This window comes from Lynx canadensis, chromosome E2 (assembly GCF_007474595.2).
Source record: "Lynx canadensis isolate LIC74 chromosome E2, mLynCan4.pri.v2, whole genome shotgun sequence".
In the NCBI taxonomy this organism is placed as follows: domain Eukaryota; kingdom Metazoa; phylum Chordata; class Mammalia; order Carnivora; family Felidae; genus Lynx; species Lynx canadensis.
The window spans coordinates 27,013,694-27,035,659 of record NC_044317.1 but is presented as its reverse complement, the minus strand read 5'-3'; the positions used below and the strand labels follow the sequence as shown (position 1 = coordinate 27,035,659).

The following is a 21,966-nucleotide window of genomic DNA, read 5'->3' as shown; positions in this document are numbered from 1 at the left end:
TCCCAAGCCCCATGTCGGGTGCCCACAGGTAGACAACTTGGAGAGCCCCCGTCCAGCCCCCGAGCCTGCCAGGCCAGCTCTGGAGCCAGTGTGCCTCGGGTAGCAGATGAGCTACTGATCCTTCCTTCTTCTAATCAGATTGAGGGAGTGTGCAGGCGGTGGGGAACTCTGCAGAAATGCCCCCAGGGAGGGCAGGTGGGGACCAAAAGGCTGCGGTTGCTAGGAAAAGCCGAGCTGTTGCCTGCAGAGACCAGGTCGCTAGGCGACCATCTGCCTGTTACCAGGGCCCGCGCGCACGTCATCAGTAACCCCTGTGCCTCTGCAAAGCTGGCCAAGAGCATCCTTCCCCAGTCAGTGACAGCCGAGTCCACTTGCCCACGCCTGACACCCTCTGGTCCTGGCCCTGGGATCACTCAGCTCTCTCACCCAGTGCCCGCGTCCCTGCCTAGGGCCCCGGAGCCCAAAAGTCCCCTGAGTTTGAAACTCTGGGTAAACATTTGTATGAATATGTAGGTGTGTGCGGCACTTGTGGGTAACTGTACACGTGTGTTTGTGTGCATGAGCGTGCACACAGGGCACAGCATGCCTATGTGCAAGCATGTACCAATGTGCCTGTGCATGTGGACACGTGAACAAGTGTGCTGAATGTGCTTGTGCACGTATGCAGGCTGTGTGTGGGTATGACTGTGTGCATACCCGCACATATAAGTGTGTACCCAGCCCAGCCCGTGTGTCTGTGTCCGTGTAGGTGTGTATGTGCAGATACGTGTGCATGTACCTGCGTGTACCGTGCACTGAGAACATGCATGTAGTTAGTGCATGTGTGCGAGCACACGAAATCACTGGTGTTTGGGGGGTATTTCAGTTCAGGAGCAGTGGCATATAAAGGGGTTTTCAGGCCTCCGTGTTGGGCACACAGGTTTAGTCGGGGGACAACTCCCCACCATGAGCACTAACAAACCAGCACTAACAAAGCTAGGCGGCACCTAAGTCTTCACCCAGGAGACGGGCTATCGCAGGTCAGTGAGAGCAGCCTGGCTCTGGGGGGCCCAGAGGGCAGAATGTGGACCACATTACAGAAACCATAGGGAGGCACGTTTATTTTTGGTGGAAGAAATCACCTCATAATCAGAGGTGTATATGGATGGAATGGACAGCCTTCAAGAGGTCATGAGCTCTCCATCACTGGAGGCAAACAAGTAGCCATGTGGTCTCCTGCCAAGGATGAAAAAATTCCATGTGAACAAGGGATAGGTGGACTAAAAGAAGATGACACGGAGCAGGCCTCCAGCCCTGAAGTCCTGTGTTGTCTCGTGATATAACTATTTCCCGACTGGGACTGAAAGTAACCCTCCGTGGGGATGAGAACATCAATGACCTTTGATGGCGCGCTCACTGCGACCAAGGTCCTAATATGCCCCATACACAGCTGGCCCGTGACCGCTTCGCAGAGGTGTTAGTATCCCCGTTCCACAGACGCGGAGGCAGAAGCTCTGTGCAGTGTGCACTTGCCCAGGTCACTCTGCCAGGAGAAGCAGAGCCCGTGCCTCAGGCCAGGGCCAGAGGGACAAGTCAGCGAAGAAGGGTGTGGGCCAGGGGGCACCACAGAGAGCGGAGCGACAGGGACAGGGAATAATGCAAGGCACAGATGCAATCAGTCTGGCCTGCCCCATGATGACAGCCTCCTCACGGCTCTCCCTGCCTCAGTCTCCCCACAGTGCAGCTGCCAGATCACGTCTGGATTTCCCCGCTCAGCAACCTTCAATGGCTCCCTATTGCTCCTGAGAAAGCAAGTCCCAGGTCTTCACAATCTGGCCCCCAGCCTCTGAAGCATCATCTCCCCACCATGTCCACCAGCTGCATTGTCACTGTCCCCCCGACATGCGGGCTGCTTTTGAGGCAGCAAACCACTCCCACCTGTTCGAAACCCCCAGGACACTCTTCTTGTCCCCCACTCTCTTCATTGGTACCCCCTCCTCCTCACGGGCACTTCCTCCCCAGGCACTTCTGTTTCCTCGAATCTCCCTGGCTCTGCTCTGGCCTTTGGGCCTCTCCTCTGTCCACACTGGCTCCCCCAGCATCTCCTCCAGCCCCGCGGTTTCCGGTTCCGTCCACATGACCAGACTCCCGACGTTCCATCTCCAACCTCTCACCCCCGACTCCACGCTCAGGCCCAACTGCCTGCTTGCTGTTCATCTCCCCACGCACCCCCCTCCCCATCTGTCCCGCACTGCTGAACACCTTCCTCTCAGTCTTTAATTATTGAAATACGTTTGACATATAACATTGTGTGAACTTTAGGCATACAGCATGTCAGTTTGATGAATTTATATATTATGATATGATTGCCACTGTGCTAATTAGCACCTCTATCGTGTCACAGAATGATTGTCAGTGGTTTCAATAATTAAGATGTAGTTTGATGATTTAACTGTTAGTGGTTTCTGATCTCCTTTCTTTTAACTGACTTCTCTGTGTGTTCCTGTTGAAATCTTTATGGATGTGGGTGGAGAATCAACCATTAATGGGTCGAAGAGCAGAATCCAGAACAGCCTTCAAAGGCACCCATGGGACCGTCATGGACGGTGTGGAGGGGGACACAGCTCTATGCCTTGGTTTGGTTAATTACAGGGGCTGTGAGCCTCCCGCATGGGCCCATTCACTCATCCATCCACGCGTTCAGCCGACATTTATTTGGTGCCTGCTGTAGCAGGCACTGTTGTAGGATCTAGGGACATGGGAGTGAGCACAACAACCCCCCCCCCACCCCGAGGAGGCTGTGTTCTGGTGTGTGTGTGTGTGTGTGTGTGTGTGTGTGTGTGTATAAGCATCTGGGAGGGTGTTAAGGGGTGGGCAATATGAGTCTCGGGTCATTATGAGTGCTGGGGGGGGGAACCCCAGCTTCCCCAGCCTCCCTGGTCAGTACGCAGCAGCACACAGCACAGAACAAAGGAAGGAGCTCCCCCACCCTGAAAGACCCCCCGTCCCACACTGTAACACCTCCCTGGGCCATCCCTTGTGGGGAGGCTGAGAACACACAAGTGCCTTACTTAGGCTCCTCCTCCTCCTCTTCTTCCTCTTCCTCTCCATCTTCCTCCTCATCTTCTCTCTCCTCTTGAATCTGGGGCAGCTCCCTGAGTTGAGGTCAGAAGCGGGAGGTGAGCCCACTTGCAGCCCCACCCCCAGTCCACCTCAGGTCCCATGACCCCTGAAACCAGACCCCAAAATCTCAACCAAGACTTGACCTGGGGAACCCCACTTGAGCAACCTCAGGCTCCCTCTAGCAGCAAGGCCTCTCCACGGCATGAGGGGCCTGGCCCAGCCTCCACCATCCTAGTGGCAACCCTGGGTCAGCCTCTGAGCCTCTCTGGGCCTCAGTTTCCCCACCTTTACAATGTATGTCATGGGCCTGAGGACCTGACAGCTTGAGGGGTTATCACCAAGATCGCTAGAGGGAACAAAGATCATTATGTCCCTACGGAGGGCAAGTGGTTAATCACTACCCTAGGTACCCATTCCCATGCCCAATGACCCTGCAACCCCCCTTCTGCAAATTTATCCTGCAGGCCTATTCACGTGCATGTGCAAGAGTGTTTGTTGCAAAATTGTTTACAATAACAAAATTTCGCAATCACAAATGTATATAAATCCTGGCACATCCACACAATAGAATACTATGCGGTTGTTAAAAAACAATCTGTGGATGATCTCTATGCACTGAAGGTGGAAACACCTCGAGGTATATTGTTGAATGAATAGAGCAAGTTGCAGATACGTAGGTGCGTGTGATATGCTATCTTGTGTGGAAAAAAAAAAAAAAGGAATCATGCCTGTAAATGCTCAGATGCTCCCTGGACCAGCACAGAAGAAACTGGCAGCTACTGTCTCTATTCTCAGGGAGAGGACTGGATGTCTGGGGGAGGGAGGAGGAGGAAGGAGTAGAGGCAGGTTTGGCTCCTGTTCTATGTCCTTTGATAGCTTTGGGATTCTGTACCATGTGCCTGTTATCTTTCCAAACGATCATTTGTTCCAGGGCCTTCTCTGGTTCCCACCTGGGCATCTCCTCCATGGCCTCATTCTCCTCTTCATAAGCTGGAGCTGCCTCTGAGCCCTGCGGACTGGTTCCCCGGTCCTGATACTCGTCCTCCTCCCAGTGAGGGTCAACCTCTTCTAGGACGAGATCGGGCTCCTCTTGGCCTCCAGGGAGGATGCAGACTGCAGGGGACACAGGGCACAGGGGAGAGTGGGCTTGGGCTTCTGAGTCCCAGGGACGACACAGGGGGCCTTGGCCATCACCAGCCATGGGCCAGCTCTCAGCCAAGCAGCAGAAACAGCACCATTATCCACAGGACCATTAGCAGCCAGATCAGTGCTAAAGTGACAGGCTGAAGCCCATGATCGTTCACCCTGTTTCCTTCTGGTCATTTTCCCCCTTTTTTTCCTTTTGAGATAGAGCTTCAATTACAGTTAGCTTTTGTGTCTCCTTAGGGCCCCCGTTCTTGGAGGTTTGTGCAGAAGCAGAAATAACGCTTCTAACCACAGCATCATAGGAGATACGGAAGATCCAAGCTTGGGGTCTGCGCCTTGGGGTGCAAGGTGACCCGACATGTCCAGAGGAACACAGAGAGAGCTTGCCTCCTGCATGTTCTCTAGATGCCGCCCACTGGTGACAGCATACCAAATGCTCATAACCTCAGCACCCATTTCTAGCAGTCCTTCCCTCCTGGGCCTAGAGGCTCCAGCTTCTGCGGGGATTGACCTTCTGGCAGAGATGGTCCCACCTTCAGATAGGATCTGTCATTTTCACCATTTCTCCACATACTCAGGTCGCTGACAGTGCAAACAGTGTGGGGCTGTGAGCTCGGCGGAAGTGGGTGCAGGGGACTCCCATCAGGAACCTAAGTCCCCCGTAGTCAAGAGGAAGGGGAGAAGAGAGGAGATTGTCTAGATATCAGGTGTTCCCAAAAAGCTCCAGGATCTTGGTGATCCTTAAGCCAAGCATGAAATTATGAATAGTGACTTTAAATGGGAGTTGGTCTGAAGTCTTATCCTGTGACTTTGGAAAGTATTGCTCATGGTGTAGAAAAAATAATAATAATATAATGGCAGCTACATTTATCGAGCACTTATATGTTCCTAGCCCTGTGCTTAATGACATACATGGATTAACTCAATTAGTCTCAAACCAACCTTTTGAGGTGGGAATAATTGTTACCCCCCCCATTTTATTTTCCTTCTTTCATGTTGTTTCCTCATTTACAGATGAGCAAACTGAGACACAAGTTCACAGCTTCTGTTACAAGGTGTGTCCCATGTGCCAGGCACAGGGATGTCCGCTTTCCAAGAGCTGTCTTCCCCTGCTCCTGCCTCCTGGTTCCCAGGTATAGACATTATCCTGCCTCACACAGAGGCACCCACCTGCCCTCCAGGGAAATCCCCTACACGCATCCTGAACTAGGCTTTTCCACGCGGGTCCTGGCCCCTCCAGCCCTACAAACACCCTTGGGGTTTGACCGGGAAGGCTCATCCAAGCGTGGCCCCGAATCCAGTGGTGGGACATGTCACACGTGTCATTCTAGACTGCCATCCAGTAACAGTGTAGCATCTCTGCCCTGAGCAGCCACTTGGGGTACAAGTCCCCAAATGGCATACGGGAGACAGAACAAACATCCCCTGGCTCGTGAGTTCATTAGCTTTCACAGCAACCCTGCATGGTGACAGCATGGTGGCAATAGTACTCTCGTCATTTTATAAAGCACAGAGCCAGCTCAGAGAGGCTAATGACTTGCCCAAGGCCACAAAGGATGTCAGAGGCATTGCCAGGTCTCCTGACTCCCGATTCCCTGGTGTGCTACCCCAGGCGAGAAACATGCCCCTGAGTGCCTCCTGGCATGGGTGGCCTCTCTGTGCTGGGCACTGCATGACACCAGCCTTTGGTGTCCTGAAGAGTTGATACCGTCTTTGTGTACATCCTCGCTTTCTTTTTAGATACTGTTTAGTGAGGAAGCATTTTACAAGCTTTTCCTCCTTTCATTTCTGGGCCAGGCCGCTGAGCCATGCCCTATACAATCCCCATTTTACAGCCAGAGATTCTACGGCTGAGAAGAGGCTGGTGGCCAGGGTACCAGAGGGGAAGGGCAGGCACAGGGTACTCGGCCACACAGATCCAGTGGCAGAGCTCCCTGCAGGGCTGGTGGAGCCCTGAGACCCTCTCGTTAGGCATCGGAGTCAGAGCTCCCTGGCTTTTTCAGGGCCCTGCCCCTGGGTCCAGATGGGGCCACTGAAGCACTGTGGGTGTTCAAGCTCATACGGAAACTCCTGCTCCATATGGGGCTGAAACTTTGCTCCTGGAGTCCCTCATTGTCCTGCCACCTCCTGGCCAGCATTCTCTGCCAGCCTAGGATGTCCCTCAGGGCAACTGAATGGGGTTCTGGCTCCAGGAGTGAAGGTCATCAATTGCATCTGAGGAAGGAGCTCCTATTTCCAAGATCAGCAAACAGGGAGGCAGGAGGCATAAATTCTAGGTCAAGGCCCGCACCAGACCCTGGGTTGCCGGAAAAGCCCAAGTTCTGGCTTATCCTCCCTGGCATGCCTGGTCCTAGATGGTTTGGATGTGGCCCAAAGCTCAAGAACCCTGATTCCATTGCTTTCTCTGCCTCCAATGCTTGCTCAGCCTCAGGGTAGTCTTTGTGAAGTCATTCCCCTGCTCAACCACCTTCAGTGGTTCCCCATTGTCTATAGCCTAGTCCTGTAAGATCAGGCCCTACCCTTTTTTTTTTCCCAATGTTTATTTATTTATTTTGAGAGAGAGAGCACATGTATATGGGGGAGGAGCAGAGAGAGAGACAGAGAGAGAAAGACAGAATCCCAAGCAGGCTCTGAGCTGTCAGCACAGAGCCTGACTTGGGGCTCAATCTCACAAACCGTGAGAGCATGACCTGAGCTGAAACCAAGAGTTGGATGCTTAACCGACTGAGCCATCCAGGCATCCCAGGCCCCAGTTTTTCTGGCTTTAACTTCTGCATCAAAAACTCGGGATTTGCTGAGGTACCCAACACTCTCCCTCTCCCACCTCCAGCCATTTGCTCACTTTATTCCCTCTCCTGGGTTGTCCTCCCCTCACTGCCAACTGGGGACCTGAAGGGTCTCAAAGTCAAAGGCTTAGGTAGCCAGGGAGATGGTATTATAGGTGAAGGGGGGGGCATATGCTGCCTGCCCTCAGGAGTGTCCTCAGAAGCACAGCATGGGTCTATTATAATTGCTATAGAGAAGCCAGACTTATCCAATGCAAAGCCACCTTGTTTTTAGATGTTGGCAACTAATTCTAATATTTAAAATCACTCCTTGCCCCAAACACAGACATCTGTGGGCCAGCTGGGGATCAGGATCCCTGGCAAACTCCTCCTTCCTGCTACCCCAGTACCATGGGCCACATTAACTCAACCACTTTTCAAACCTAAGTACTCATTTTAGCTTCATCTGAAGCAAAGATATCATGCAATCGCAGCTTTGATGTGTTAATTTATGCTTTTTAATGTCACCGAAGTCATGTGCCATTGTCCACTGCTGGACCCCAAACTCTTCGAGGGAGAGAACACAGCCTAGCCTAAGGGGATCCTCTTCTGGGAGAAACTGTGTCCCACTGGGGCACCGCCTGTGTGTCAGGCACCACGCTGAGGGCTGTGCAGGCGACCTCTCAAAGAGAGTCCTCCATGGGCTTCCCCACAGTCTTCTGGTGGGAAAATCTCCTGCTGTCTAGCCTGAGTCCCACAGGCTGCCCTTGGCTGCCCTTCTTGCTTCCGTGGAAAGGCGCCGCCTTTGGTCTCAGAGAAGCAGCTGTGGGACTGGCTCCCTTCACCTAGCCTGGGAGTGTGGGGAGCGGCAGGGGGTCACTGTTCAAGGAGGGCATGGGGTCAACAGCCACCTCTTCCCCCTCCCCTGCAGGTCTTCAGGGCACCCTTGTCTCCTTCCATCCATCCGTCCGTTTGTCCATCTGCGCTCTCCCAGGATCCCTTCTCTCTTGTTTCAGAGGCCCCCCGCTGCCGCCACGCCTGAAACAAGACAGAAGGGTGGGTGGCTGGGTGGGCAGGCGGAGGGAATGAATGAGCAGGTGCGTGAATGAATGAATGAAAGGGCAGGGAGGCAGGGGGTAGAGCTGGCAGCAGGAGAGGGAACTCCTGCCCCAGCCCCTTAGGGTCACCCCATAGAGTGGGTTGAATCGTGTCCCTCCGAAACATATATTCAGTCCTGATCCCTACAACCTGTGAATGTGACCTCATTTGGAAATAGGATCTTTGCAGATGTCATTAGTTAAGGATCTCAAGATGAGCTCATCGTGGATTTAGGGCGGGCCTTAAATCCATGACTGGTGTCTTTATAAGAGGAAGGAGAGAAGATCTGACAGACACGGAGGAAAAGGCAGAGATTGGAGGCCAGCTAGCAGCCAAGGGACCCGGAGGACTGCCAGCAGCCACCAGAAGCCAGGAGAGAGATATGGGATGGTTTCTCCCTAGAGCACCAGGAGGAGCCGACCCCCCAGCACTTCAAGCTGGGGCTTCTGGACCCTGAACTGTGAGAGAACACATTTCTGCTGTTCAAAGGCACCCAGTTTGTGGTCCTTTGTTCTGTCAGAACCTGGGGAGCTAACACACTGGGCTCCTGGCCCCGCTGTCCCAGGGCCCACCCACAAGCCACACACTCCGGGTTCATGGGGAGGTCCTGTCCACAGCCAGCTGAGCACCCTGCCTCCTCCAGAGGAGCAGAGAGGAGGAGGAGACAGGGCCAGGGGCTCCGTCTTCAGAGCTCTCCACTCTGGAAGCTGTGCTCCAGGAATTTTCTGTTCCTTTAACCTTGACAACTGCTGCCAGGCCCAGCGGATGCTAGTCGCCGCTCTGTGACAACTTGCTCTGTGACCTTGGGCAAATCCCTGTACCTCTGTCAGCCCCAACAGGCATGGGGGTCCCTGCTCTGCACAGACTCCACGAGGCTGAGCAAACCCTGCTCTGAAGCCTACCCCTTACAACGTTGTCACCATTATACAAATCCCATCTCCTCCCATGGCCACTCTGCCAGACTCTGCCAGACTCCGCTGCATGGTCAACTGGTCTGTCCGTGCTCCAGGCTATGGTGGCCATCCTCACCCTCAGGGTGCTCATAAAGACCACCATCAGCCTGGCAGAGTTAGGGTTTTCTAGCCTAGGACATGGGTCCTAGGGACCCCACCATGGTCTGAGGGCCTGTGTCCAGGGTGGAATAGGGCCACCACCCACTGGCCCTCAACTCTGCTTTGCTCACCTCTACAACTTATCACAGGCCTGGTACATAGCAGGCCTTCCATCACCTTTATGAATGAATGAATGAATGAATGAATGAATGAATGAATGCCCTGTACACCACACGCTTGTCCCGAGGCCATGAAATGGAGGAAGAACAGATTTTGGACCCTGGCCTTCTCCTCCTAGCCTCAGTCGATCCCTCAGTACTAGTGCAGGGCTGGGATAAAAGGCAGCACACACCTCTCCACCCTCCCCACCCATAGGTAAGGGGAACCCTCCTGCCTCACTGGAGCTGGAGTTTATGGGATCTAGTTCCTCCAGGGAGACCCCATGCCTCTCCCCTCATCCCTCCACCGGGACTCTGCCTAGCCAAACCCACTGGCCCAGGGGGAAGTGGGGAGCTCTCTTTAGGTGTTCCCAGAGGAAGGGGATCCATCCGACTCAGCCTCACAACTGTTTTCTCTGGGTAGAAACTGGAAGGCAAGCCAGGTCCCCACCACGTCTCTCCCCAGCCACCATGGGGCCCCGGGCCAGGCTCTGGCTACCTGGCCGGGCTGACCTGAGATGAGGCCTGCAGGACATGGGCTCTCTCAGCTCCAGGTCAGGAGGCCCCAAACGTAGCCCCCAAGTAAGTTCAGGCCTGGCCAGCAACCACCCCACTGTGCACTCAGACCAAGCAACCCTCCCGGAGACACACACAAGGACCCACTAAGGTGTCACTTACCGGTCTGCACGTCACACGCCACAGGGGAATCAGGTTCCTGCATGGGGAGAAAAATGCCATGTCCTCCTCACCGGCCTCCCTGCTTCCACCACCCCTCCCGGCACACACAGGGGCAAGAGGGCTTTCCTCACCCCTATCAGGACTCCCGCAGAAGGTCCCGTGGCTCCCGGCTCCTCTCTGGTCTGCTTCCCCCCCTCCTTTCTCAGAGCTCGCCCAGTGCTCCAGGCACTGTCCTCCCTGGGTCACCACTTGGTCCCACCTCAGCTCCTTTGCCCAGGCTGGGCCCCCTGCCTGAGCGGCCTACCTTCCACTCTCCACTCTCCATGTAGGGAAAACCTCCTCCCAGCCCTCCCCGGAGGGTTGTGTCAAAGCTGCGTCTGCAGGAGGGGCCTCTCCCCAAAGCACCACACCTTCCCCTGCCCCAGCCCCGTACTCGAGGGGGCCCCTCCTTTCTGTGGGGGCATCTTCACCACAGAATGTTCCTGCCACCAGGCCCTTTTCATCCTCTTGGAAAACTCCAAAGCTGTGTTTCCTCAGCCACCCGCAGAGGCCACATGGACACAGAGCCTGCAGGCTCGGCCTGCAGGGAAGGGGGCCCTGAGGATTTCTGCCCACCTCCTACCGAAGCCAGGACTGGGACCAGGCCTCTCGCCTCCCAGTTCCAGGTGACAATTGTCAGGTGGCTCAACCGGTTAAGCCGTCTGACTCTTGATCTCTGCTCAGGTCATGATCTCACGGTTCATGGAATGGAGCCCCGTGTTGGGCTCTGTGCTGACATCATGGAACCTGCTTGGGATTTTCTCTCTCCCTCTCCCTCTACCCCTCCCACACATGCTCTCTCTCTCTCAAAATAGATAAATAAACATTTAAAAAAACAAAAAAAAAAAACAAACAACCAGTCAACAAATAAAGCTTAAAAAAAGATATACAGTTGTCCCCAAGAGAGAAGGACCAGGTGCCAGGTTCTTGGAGAGGGGGAAGAAGAGGTGACAGAGGACTTGCTCCCTCCACCCATCCATGCTAGAGTCCTAGGTTCTCAGAAATGCACACAGGGCTCTCTGGCTTCCTATAAGCCCCAAGCCCCACTTCTTTCCAGAACATTCCTGGCCTCTCTTGTCTCTGGTCCTTTGCACCTGCTGATCCTCTGTCCGAAGGGCTCTTCCTACACCACCCCCATGCTACCTCTCCCTAGGTTTCAGCTTGCAAGCCACCTCCACCAGAAAGCCTTCCTTCATGCTGGGGGGCAGTGGTGGGGGTCCTCCTCTGTACCCCACATCCTCTCTGCTCCCTCCATGGAAGCATCTCCTCCACTGATTATGGCCTCCTGTTTAGCACGCTGGGCCAGCACTTCTCAGCCCCGTGGCCGCAGCCCCTCAGGGAAAGTGTGTGGAATAAACGTGAGCTGACTAGATAGGCAGGCTGTCTCCCCGGGCCCTCACCGCAGCCTCCCTTCTTCCTTCGGTGCCTTCCGTGCCTTCGGTGCCCCGCCCTCAAACTATAGATCCTTGCCTGAGCTCCGCCCCCAGCCCATCAGTCCTTGCCTCAGCAAGGCCCCTCCCACCACTCCCTAGGGCCCCGCCCCCAGCCCAGCACAGACCTGCTCACCAGCCTTCCCATGGAGCACGGGTTGCGGCAGGGCCATCTCCAGCCTGTGCCGGAGCCAAGCCATCAACCTGCAAATGGGAGAAAGCAGGCCATGTCTAAGTGGTGGGGCTCACGGGGAAACTGAGACCAGAGTCAGGTCCCTCCCAAGGCAGACAGCAAGCCCACCAGAAGGCAGACCAGAACCAGGTCTCTAGCCCCAAAGACTATTGCCCTCCTCCCTCTGGGTACCGCTCAGACCCCAGCAGGTAGCTCAGCACCCACTCTGCCACCCCCACCCCAGAAGTGCATGCAGGTGTCTCACACACTGCCAGGGCAGGAGCATTTGGCAACACATATCCCGATTTTAAATGCATGCATCCTTTGGCTCAGCGATGTCAGGTTCTCAGATTTGCCCTACAGATTTACTTGCATGTGAGTGAAATGATGCTTGTACAAGCCACTGATTGCAGTGAAAGAGTAGAAACAAGCTATGTAAAAGCTGGTACCACCCTATAATAGAGTACTCCGAAACAGTTGAAAGAGTGAAGCAGACCAATCCAGATAAAACCACCTCTAAGATACTTTTTATGTGTTTTTTGTCTTTAACTTTTTAATGTTTCTTTATTTTTACGAGAGAGAGAGAGAGAGAGAGAGAGAGAGAGAGAGAGAGAGGCAGAGAGACTCGAGCAGGGGAGGGGCAGAGAGAGAAGGAGACACAGTATCCGAAGCAGGCTCCAGGCTCTGAGCTGTCAGCACAGGGCCCGACTCAGGGCTCAAACCCACAGACGTTGAGATCACGACCTGAACCACTTAACCAACTGAGCCACCCAGGTGCCCCTAAGATGCACTTTTTGGTGAAGAAAGCAAAATGCAGAACAGGGTATGCAGTTTGCTGTTGTCTGGTCCGTGTGTTGGTTTGAAGGGGAAATGTCCTCCCAGCTTGTTTGTGGGTAGAAAATGTGTTGAATGGCAGAGAGCTGTTGATGGGAAGAGACCCCAGAAACCCCTTTAAATTTTCTCCCCAGTGCATGGGTAACTTTGAAAATTTAAAAAACTAGTCTGGGGGCACCTGGGTGGCTCAGTCGGTTGAGCATCAGACTCCTGATTTCAGCTCAGGTCATGGGGTCAAGCTCTGTGTTGGGCTCTGTGCTGAGCATGGAGACTGCTTAAGATCCTGTCTCTCTTGGGGCTCCTGGGTGGCTCAGTTGGTTAAGCGTCTGACTTTGGCTCAGGTCATGATCTCACGGTTCATGGGTTTGAGCCCCGCATCAGGCTCTGTGCTGACAGCTCAGATCCTGGAGCCTGCTTCGGATTCTGTGTCTCCCTCCCTCTCTGCTCTTCCCCCACTCATGCTCTGTCTTTCTCTCAAAAATAAATAAACATTAAAAAAAAATCCTCTCTCTCTCTCTCTCTCTCTCTCTCTCTCTCTCCCCCTCTGCCCCTCTCCCCTGCTCACACTCTCTTTCTCTCTCTCTCTCTATCAAAACAAAAACCAAACAAACAATGTTCAGTGAAGTGTTGGATGTTGGGCTGGGGCAAAGCACTGATCCTGCTCCCCATGGAAGGCATGACATTTGGGGGGCTCACCTGGCAGGGTCCCCAGCAGGCGGCAAGGAGGAAGCATGGAAGGTGGCCTGGGGCTCTGAAGTTGGCTCTTCCTTGGGCTCCAGGGGGCCAGCAGTGGGCATGTTGGGGCTCTCCGGGGCCTGCAGCATGGGCTCCCTTTCCAAAGGGGGTCCTGGGGGCTCTAAGCAGCAGGCAGAGCAGGAGTCTAAAGATGACAAAGCAGGGCTCCATGCAATCCCTCATGGGCACAGGGGACCAGATCCCAGGCACCAACAGGACTGAGTAAGGAGCCCTTTGGAACCACTCCAACTATGCCTCTCATTAGACAGGGCACTGAGGCCCAGGAAGCTCAAGGGGCTTGTCAAGACCTCACAGGACGGTCCCACACCACTGGCTTCCCAGCCTGCACTGGGGAGGGGTTCCAAGGCCCACCACAACAGCCCAGCCCCCACAAGCCCTGAACCCCTCCCTGGCCTTGGTGAGGGCTAAGGTCCTCCCCCAGGATCCCTCAGGCCCCAGTGGCACCCCCAGCCCAGCCCTCCCCAGTCCCCTCCCTGTACCTGGGCCCAAGGCAGCATCTGCAGGCTCATCTCCCCAGTCCTAGATCAGAGACAGGGAGTGAGGTCACAGAGCAAAGTGAGCCCTGTGCACTCCCTCCCCAGCCAGTGGTGCCCAGGGCAGGCAGCAGGGGGCCCCCTCCTTCCCCACGAATCTGCTTGCTGTTTTGCAGTCACTCCTCTCCATCAAGGAGAACCCTCCAGGGAGGACAGCACTCCCTCTACGTGTCCCAGGGGTTGGGGATAGCCTGCTGGACTACACACATCCTTTCTGGGACCCAGAAACCCTCCCAGGTGGTCATCTGCCTGCTCCCCCTTTTTCCTCCACTTACCTTGGAGCTCTGGGGGGGCTGAGGCAGCACTTTCTCCAGATTCTGCTCAAGCCACCTGAGCAGCCAGGGCCCAGGCCTGCAAAGGGGACAGGGATCAGTGGAGCAACCTAATCACCCTGACCTGAATGTCTGTTGGAATCCCAGGCTTCAACCAGTCCTTCCTCACCTCTGGTCCCATTCTGCACAGTGGGGACCTTGTATTGTACACTCTAGAAGGGTCTCAGGTAGTGGGGCAACTTCTGCCAGCCCCAAATTCTGACCCATGGCTGCACCAGGCCTGGAACAGCAGGCCCAGCCTTGGCCACCTGGGCCCCAGGTGAGAAACAGCAGCTGCCTGGGGACCTGAACGCAGCATGGGGGACTCCCTGTGCCTGGGACAGATAGGTCTGGCTTCATGGGTCTGTGAGCAGTGCAGTCACACAGGGCCCCATACTTATAAGGGCCCACTTTTGATATTCATGCGGTTGTCACAATCTTAAACTCTTAGTGATTTTTTTAAAGGAGTCCTGCATTTTCATTTTGCATTGGGCCCCACAAATTATATAGCTAGCCCTGGGGCAAATGGGTCCCAGATCCATCTGGCCTCCAGGCAGCCCCTCCCTCTTCAGGGGGAACCCACGTTCCCAGGGGATCCCATCCCCCCAGGTATGGCCCCAAAAGAAAGCTGGCAAGTCCTCTGGAGGACTTCATCCTAAATTGCTTTACTGGTCTCATGAGTCAGCCGAGTGGCCCCTGGGGACCCCTGATCTGGGCAGCCTCCAGGGGACAAAAAGAAATAGACCACAGTGACTGGAACAATGAATGAATGAATGAATGAGTGCAATCACATACATTCATTCATTCATCCCCTCCATGCTGAGTCCCCTCCTTATGGCAGGCCCTGTGCCAGGCACCAGGGTTCAGCAGTGACCAGACAAAAGTCCCTGCACTCAAGAACCCAGCAGTCTAACAAATGAACAAGGGAAGGAATGAATGAATGGGGTGAATGAAGGTGAATACATGACTCCGGGTCCCCAGCAGAGATTGCAAACTGGAGGTTCCAGGCTTATCTGGGGGGCCCATAGTATTCTGAAAACTTTTCAGTTAGTTGGCAACATCTAAAATTTAAGTATTCCATAAAACCCTAAATTTCTAGCTTCTCCTAAAAAACTGGAGAATCTGGTCACACTGGGCCTGAACTCCTGCCAGACAGAGGCAATGGGAGCTGACCGGGGCCCTCTTAGAGAAGGACATGGCCTCCCCTGTTTGCCATAGTCCTCACCCACCCTTAATAACAAGACAGCCACCCACCTTGGTCAAGTCGAAGAAGTACAAAGCTATTGCCGACTGTGAGGCCAACCTAGGTACCCCTATGTCCCCCACAGTGGTCCCAGCCCTGCCCCTGGGCTCCATACAATGCCCACATACACGAGCCCATCTATGAGGAACTCATCCATGACTTCTCCCCATGGCCTCCCACCAGAGCATCTCCCAGAAATCAGCACAAAAAACCATGGGAAGCACAGGTCCCTTTGGCTCCATTTTAAGAATGAGAAAAGTGAGGTCCGGAAGAGATGAGAGGCAAGTCCAAGGTCACACACTGAGGTGATGTGGTCCTGAACACAAGGTCCTCAGGTTTGGGCACACAGCTCCCCCAACCACACACACTATAGATGAGGTTCAGGGGCCAAACCATTGCTCAGGGATGGGGACTTACCCAGTGTCCTGGGCCCCAGGGGCCACATCGAGTCCATCTGCAGAAGAAAGGAAGGTGGTCAGCAGCAAGAGACCTGCCCAGACCCCGTCTCCTGGTCAGCCTCACTCAAACCAGGGTTGGAATCCAGAGCCAGGCAGATGAGAGTTCCCAGCCTGTGAGCTCTCCACAGGGGCAAGATCCAGCCCGAGCTCCGCTAGTCCCACCCCCAAAAAGCCATCCTGCCTCCTGGCCTTACCTGAGCTCCCATTGCTGCGTTGCCCAGGGATCTGTGCTCCTGCCTGCCAGGACAGACAGACACGTGAGGGCAGAGAGCCCAGACCCAATGGCCTCCCACCCTGCCCTTCCCCACCAAAACCACCTCAGCTCCCACCCCCACAAGTACCTGGGTGGGGCCTTCCAAGCCAGCAGCAGTGGTCTGGGCTGGCCCGCTGCTGAGGACCGGCTGTGGGACAACTTTCTCCATGCCTTTCTTGAGCCAGGTCAGCACCCAGCCACTGGGAGTGCTGAGGGACAAAGATCCGAGTTTGCCCTCAGGTCCCCGGCCCCTCCCTAATCTGAGTGGCACTCTCTGGTGTCCTAAAGAACTTGGGTTGAATCCCAAATGTCTATCTCCCCACTGTGAGGCTTCAGATATGTCACCTTCCCCCAAGGCTTGCATCCAACTCTGGAAAATGGCAGACACCAAACCTTGGCAAGGCAGGTATGCACAGTACCATCCTGAGCCCACTCCCATCAGATGCTTGGTCCAAAGCAGCCAAGTTCTAGTATCCTGCTTCCTGCTTAGCCTGGCTCCAGGGGGTCCCATCCTACACTAGGCATACGTCATGTGCTCCAGAAGGGTCAGAAGGGTTGAGGATTTCCTGTGGGGTGTTTTCCTTGTGGCTGAGACTGGGCAGCCTAAATATGAGGGTCACAGACTCACTGCCTGAGGCTAGCTGCTCCCCCCACCCCCCAAAAGATATGCTCACTTGGATAAGCACTGATGGTCTAAAATGAGCCAACTTGGAGATTTTACATGAAAGTCTGGATTTCTGGCTTCATTGGGAAAATCAGAAGCCCTGGCCACACTGGATCTGCATTTCTCCCAAGCACTGAGAATGCTCCAGCCCCTATTCTCTGTTTCTCTTGGTCACATTGCCCATTTGGCCCAGGAGATCCTTGCCTCTGCCTGAGGATCCCTTCAGCCAGTTCCCAAGATGTTCTGGGCAGTTGCCAGCGAATGAGTGGAGACCTGAGACAGTGCTGGTCCCCACCCCCAAGTGGCTCCCTGGTTTTTTTTGGGGGGTGGGGGCTGGCCCGGAGGAGAGGGAAAGGTGGTGTGGTACCTGTTCACTTCGGGAACCACAGCAACCTGGGCTTGGAGGGATGTGGGTGGAGTAGGGGCAGCCTCCTGGGTTTCTGGAAAAGAATTCCCCATACTTAGATCTGGAGCCTCAGAGTACCTAGGGAGGTCTACCCTGTGAAGGAGGTCAAGTCAGAGGTAGGGAAAAGAGGAGAACCCCAAGGGAGTCAGAAGGCCAGGGTTCCAGCTCAGCTCAGCTAAAAAGTCCCCCAGGAGCCCGATCCTCAACTTCTCTGAGCCTCAGTTTCTTCATCTGTGAAATGGGCCTGCCGGCCTATGAACTCTGCAAAGCCCTGAGAGAGAACATTCTCCTCCCTGCTGCTGGCCCTGCCAGCCTGGGCTTCCAGCACTTACCCTGAGGGCCTGGCTCAGCTGCAGCCACTTCCTCCCCCTCAAATGGCTCCTCTGGTGGCTGGAAGGTTCAAACAGGACCACGTAAGCCCTCAGGGAGACCAGCCTGGTTCAGGTAGGGGCAGCCCTCACCCCACCCACTAAGGACCCCCTCACCCCACAGGACCAAACAGCTCTATTCTCACATTCGTCCCTGTAAATCCCAGCAACTTCACCCTCTACTTGGGACACTTCCTCCCTCACAACACCACGGGTCCCACATCCAAGGTGCCCCCCACCAAGGTAGCCCCAAGCCTATCACCTTCCCCAGGAAGCTGCCCCACTCCAGTGGCCTGAGAACAGAGAGGAACACTGGAGACAGTTATGAAGCCTTGAGGCAAACTGAAGGGGAGAGGGAGGGGAGAGGACCCCCCACCAGCTATCCCTGTCCTGGGGGGGCCAAACCTGCCATTCCCCTGGAGCAGCTGGGTAGCAGTTCAGCATTTGCCATCTGCCTCTGTAGCTGCAGCTCCTAGTTCTGCGTGCACATATGTGCATGTACAGACATGCACACACACACACACACACACACACACACACACACACTCATTATACATGTAAATGTATGAGCTCACATAAATGTCCATATATGTGCAGTTAGGTGCATACAGACATGAGCACAAATAGGTACACATGCAGTAACACAGCGGTGTGTGCATACACATGCACAGATAAGTGGATCTGCTCATACATGCACGTGTATATGCAAGACACAAAGCACATGTGCATATACATTTGCGTATGTATACATGCCCCAATACACATGCATGTGCATAGAGGCACATGCAAAATATTCATATATACATGTGCGTGCATGCAGACATGCACACATGCAAATGCCTGCAAGTGTACAGACACACAAACACATGCATATGCACACTCCCATACATTTGCATATATACACAGACACAGATACTTGTGTATACATACATGCACATATATATAAGCTCAGTTCCATAAGCAGAGGCATCTACACGCATACACATGCACTGACATACAAACACATATTCACAAACACATCATTTCAAATGTACATCAACACACAATCAAATACACACATAGATGAATAAACGTGTGTGCACACACATATGCATGTATGCCTACACATACAAAGGTCTGCATCTGAACACTCACACATGAGCCTGCATGCACAGATGTGTAAAATATGTATGTATACAAACATGCAGCTACATACAAATATGTTCATACACACATGCATGCACAGAAACACAAACGTGCATACACAAACACATGAATACATTCACAAACTCAGAAACATATACATGTACACACTCATACACTTATAGCATGCCCCACACACCCTACAGACACACCAAGGCATGTGACATACACGTGTGCATACAAATACATGTAAATACATGCATGTGTTTGTGTGCACACAATTTGCTAATACATATGTATGCACAGACATACCACTAAGAACACAGAGCATGCACATGTGTGTACATACATGTGTGCACGTGCAAACACATATGCACACAAACTCTCTACCTGGGTGGTCACTGTTTCCTGTATATACCCCGTGCTGCCCAGGACAAGCCCTTCCTCTACAAGGCACGCCCCGCCTCACCATCTCCAGTCACAAGTGGGCTCACCCTCTGTGTCTAGGAGCAAACCCCACCAGCTTCCACTCTCCAAAGTTAAGATGATTCTCTCCCTCCTCTGAGCTCGCATACTTCTGTCTGATATACTCATTTGGCCCTCCTGGGAGGGGAGAGCTGAATCCAGTGTTGGAGCTCCCCAAATTCTCTCATCACCTCTGTCTCCTGGTAGAATGACCTGGCTGGTACTTGTCTGCTGACCCCCAGGGGCAACGTCTTATTCACCATTACGCTCCTAGCACAGTGCACAGGCCTGGCATCCATTAGATGCTAAATCAAATCTTTTTAACTGAGCTTCTGAACTAGTTGTCATCAGGCTCCTGAACGGATGGGATGCAGAACTGGCAAGTTTGGATGCGCTCGAGTCCCCTCGTAGAAGGTCCCCGGGGGGGCAGCTGACCCAAGCTGGGAATTCCGGAGCCATAAGGCCAGCATGGCTGCAGCTTCTTACCAGGGATTCATCCCCTAGCTCAGCCTCCTTCGGGGCTGTTTTAGGCGCCGGCTCTGGTTCCAGCTCTGCCTCCGGTTCTGGTTCTGCCCCCTCCTCCTCCTCCTCCATCTTTGTCTTCTGGGAGGTCCCTGGGGGCTGAGGCAGCACCCTCTGGACCCAGCTCCACATCCTGATGCCTGTAGGAGACAGAGTCCTTAGGCCTCCCCAGAGTGTCCACTGCTGCTCCCACCATTTGGGCGCCACTTAGGTGGGTCACACATTTCCCTTTTCTCTCATTCATCTTTAAAAACATTTTTGCAAATTATTCCTCCAGGTATTCACCTGATAGAGATACTAAGGCCAAAAACGTGTATAAAGAGCTTGGTCACAACAGTGTCATAGCAAAAGATGAAAAACACCCAAATATTTACCTGTAGGGATCTGGTTATTAGAAAGTTCCTAAATGTTCACCTATAAGAGGAACGCATATTAAATAAATTACAATACATCTGATAATGGAATACCATGGAGCCATAAAAAAGGTGGATCAGTTTGAACTAATATGGAAAGATGTACATACTCTGGACTCCAGGAATGAACAAATCAGTTAAACTCTCTGTGCCTCAGTTTGCTTGTCTGTAAAATGGGGATGTTACAGTACCTATCTCGTGGAGATCATTGTGAGGATAAAATAAACTGGTGAGAACATGGCAGGCACACACTGAGCACTTAACAAATGGCTATGACTATTATTTGGTGTCAAGCAAGAACAGTAATTGTAGAATATCACATTCAGCATGATCCCAACATGGATTTTTAAAACTACATTGTGAATAGCATATGAACAGAAAATGCTTTAACATAAAAATTAACCTGTTTTCATGATTCAAACAATTTTAAGATAAAATGACAATTAAATCCCTTTTTCAAGATTTACTGTGATATTTCAGCCCTACCTTCTATGGGTACAGTTTCTGGCAACATTTATCTTCTGGGAATGGGAGGCCTCCGCTCTTATGACTAAATCCCGCAGGATGGCCTGGCCCAGGGGCACCACACAGGGCAGTAGGTGCAAACTCCCACCCTTGAAAGGGCCCTTCTGGGGAGATGCCCAACATGATAGAGTGCTTCTCTGTCCCTCCTCTGCCAAGGACACTGGCCCCAGGATGAAAAGGACAGGCACAGGGCCCAGGATCCATGCCCCAGTGCCCGTTCCCCACAGCCCCTTGGCCGTGCCTCCTGCCCTCTGCTCACAGCCCCGACTTCTGCCCCCGCTCTGGCCTCAGCACCAGCTGTCCTGGGAGAGGCTGTGCTACAGGGGCAGAGCTCAGGGTGGGAAATCAGATCCCTGACTCAGCCTCCAAAAAGGTGAACCTGAGCCAGACATGAACCTCTCCGGCCTTCCATTTCCTTGTTGGGTGGGGACACAGACACAGTGATTTCCAGGGTTGGTAGAGCCCAAGGCCATGTGTTTAGGATGGAGGATTCCCCCAACCCCAGCCAGCCCCAGCCAGCCCCATGAGGCAAGACTGAGCTACGTGTCTTCCACCCTTGATCACATTCATCCTCGTTCTCCCTGCCTGCCACCAGCCTCAGGAAAATAATTGTTACCACTTTGTAGCTCAGGAAACAGAGGCACAGAGAGAGGAGTAGACTTGCCCAAAGTGACCCGGCCGGTAAGCAGCCAAGCCAAGTTACATTCAGGTCCACTGGACTCCAGGTGTCTCACATCCACCTCCGGTGCTATTGACATTTGCCCAGGGTTGGCTTCTGCAGGCCAGTCCTGCAAACCTTTTCCCAGTTTGTTTCTGAACCTCCTGGAAATGATTAGGGAAGCTCTCCCCACTCCCAATTTTTCTTCTTCCCTCAGACCCAGTCATTTCCTCCAGGATGGAAATATTTGCATGGCCCTGCTGATTCCACATTGATAAGGGAGGCTAAGGTGGGAAGGGTGACTTCAGAGCCCAGGGTAACTATGATGCTGGGATCACCAGCTTTTCAGAATCTTCTGGAAAGCTAGGGAAAATACAGGTTCCTATGCCCCTCTAAACCCTCTGCGGGACCTGGAATCTGCATGTCATAAGCTGCCTCTGAAGATTCACTAAGGTTTGAGTCCCACAGGCAGAGAGGGAAGCCCAGTTTTCCTGCCTTGCCCTATTCTCCAAGTCTAGATGCCTTGCTAGAAGGAGAGCATGGGGGGTCCTACCAGGCCCCACACCCAGCTACCACCTCATCCCGAGTTACCTGCTCAGATGCCAACCACCAGCCAGGAATTGCCTTGTCCCTGACACTTGCGGCCGGTCTCTCAGACACAGGGGGGATTAATAGGCAGCAGTGGTGCCGTGTGCAAAGGATTAGCAGGGGCCGAACAGGGGTGGGGAGGTGGTGGTGGAAGACAGGAGCTCCAGGCCCAGGCAGCCAGCAGCAACCCTCCAGGGGCCAGCAGGG

At 53.7% G+C, this 21,966-nt stretch overlaps 1 protein-coding gene across 1 annotated transcript in view; it reads right to left on the bottom strand.

The window, feature by feature from the left end:
• The window catches only part of CNGB1 (cyclic nucleotide gated channel subunit beta 1), a gene marked incomplete at its 3' end in the record, with an annotated part of 63,683 nt that extends 43,976 nt beyond the window's left edge, over window positions 1–19,707 (bottom strand). The window contains exons 1-13 of the mRNA XM_032591271.1: window positions 19,540–19,707; window positions 17,431–17,488; window positions 17,060–17,132; window positions 16,117–16,237; window positions 15,970–16,012; window positions 15,735–15,771; window positions 14,039–14,114; window positions 13,710–13,749; window positions 13,171–13,330; window positions 11,597–11,672; window positions 10,000–10,036; window positions 4,053–4,215; window positions 3,051–3,134 (exon numbers count right to left, since the gene is read on the bottom strand). Of these exons, the coding sequence (XP_032447162.1) occupies window positions 3,051–3,134; window positions 4,053–4,215; window positions 10,000–10,036; window positions 11,597–11,672; window positions 13,171–13,330; window positions 13,710–13,749; window positions 14,039–14,114; window positions 15,735–15,771; window positions 15,970–16,012; window positions 16,117–16,237; window positions 17,060–17,132; window positions 17,431–17,488; window positions 19,540–19,707 (1,136 nt within the window). The remainder of the gene's footprint in view (window positions 1–3,050; window positions 3,135–4,052; window positions 4,216–9,999; window positions 10,037–11,596; window positions 11,673–13,170; window positions 13,331–13,709; window positions 13,750–14,038; window positions 14,115–15,734; window positions 15,772–15,969; window positions 16,013–16,116; window positions 16,238–17,059; window positions 17,133–17,430; window positions 17,489–19,539) is intronic.
• Window positions 19,708–21,966: the final 2,259 nt, after the last annotated feature.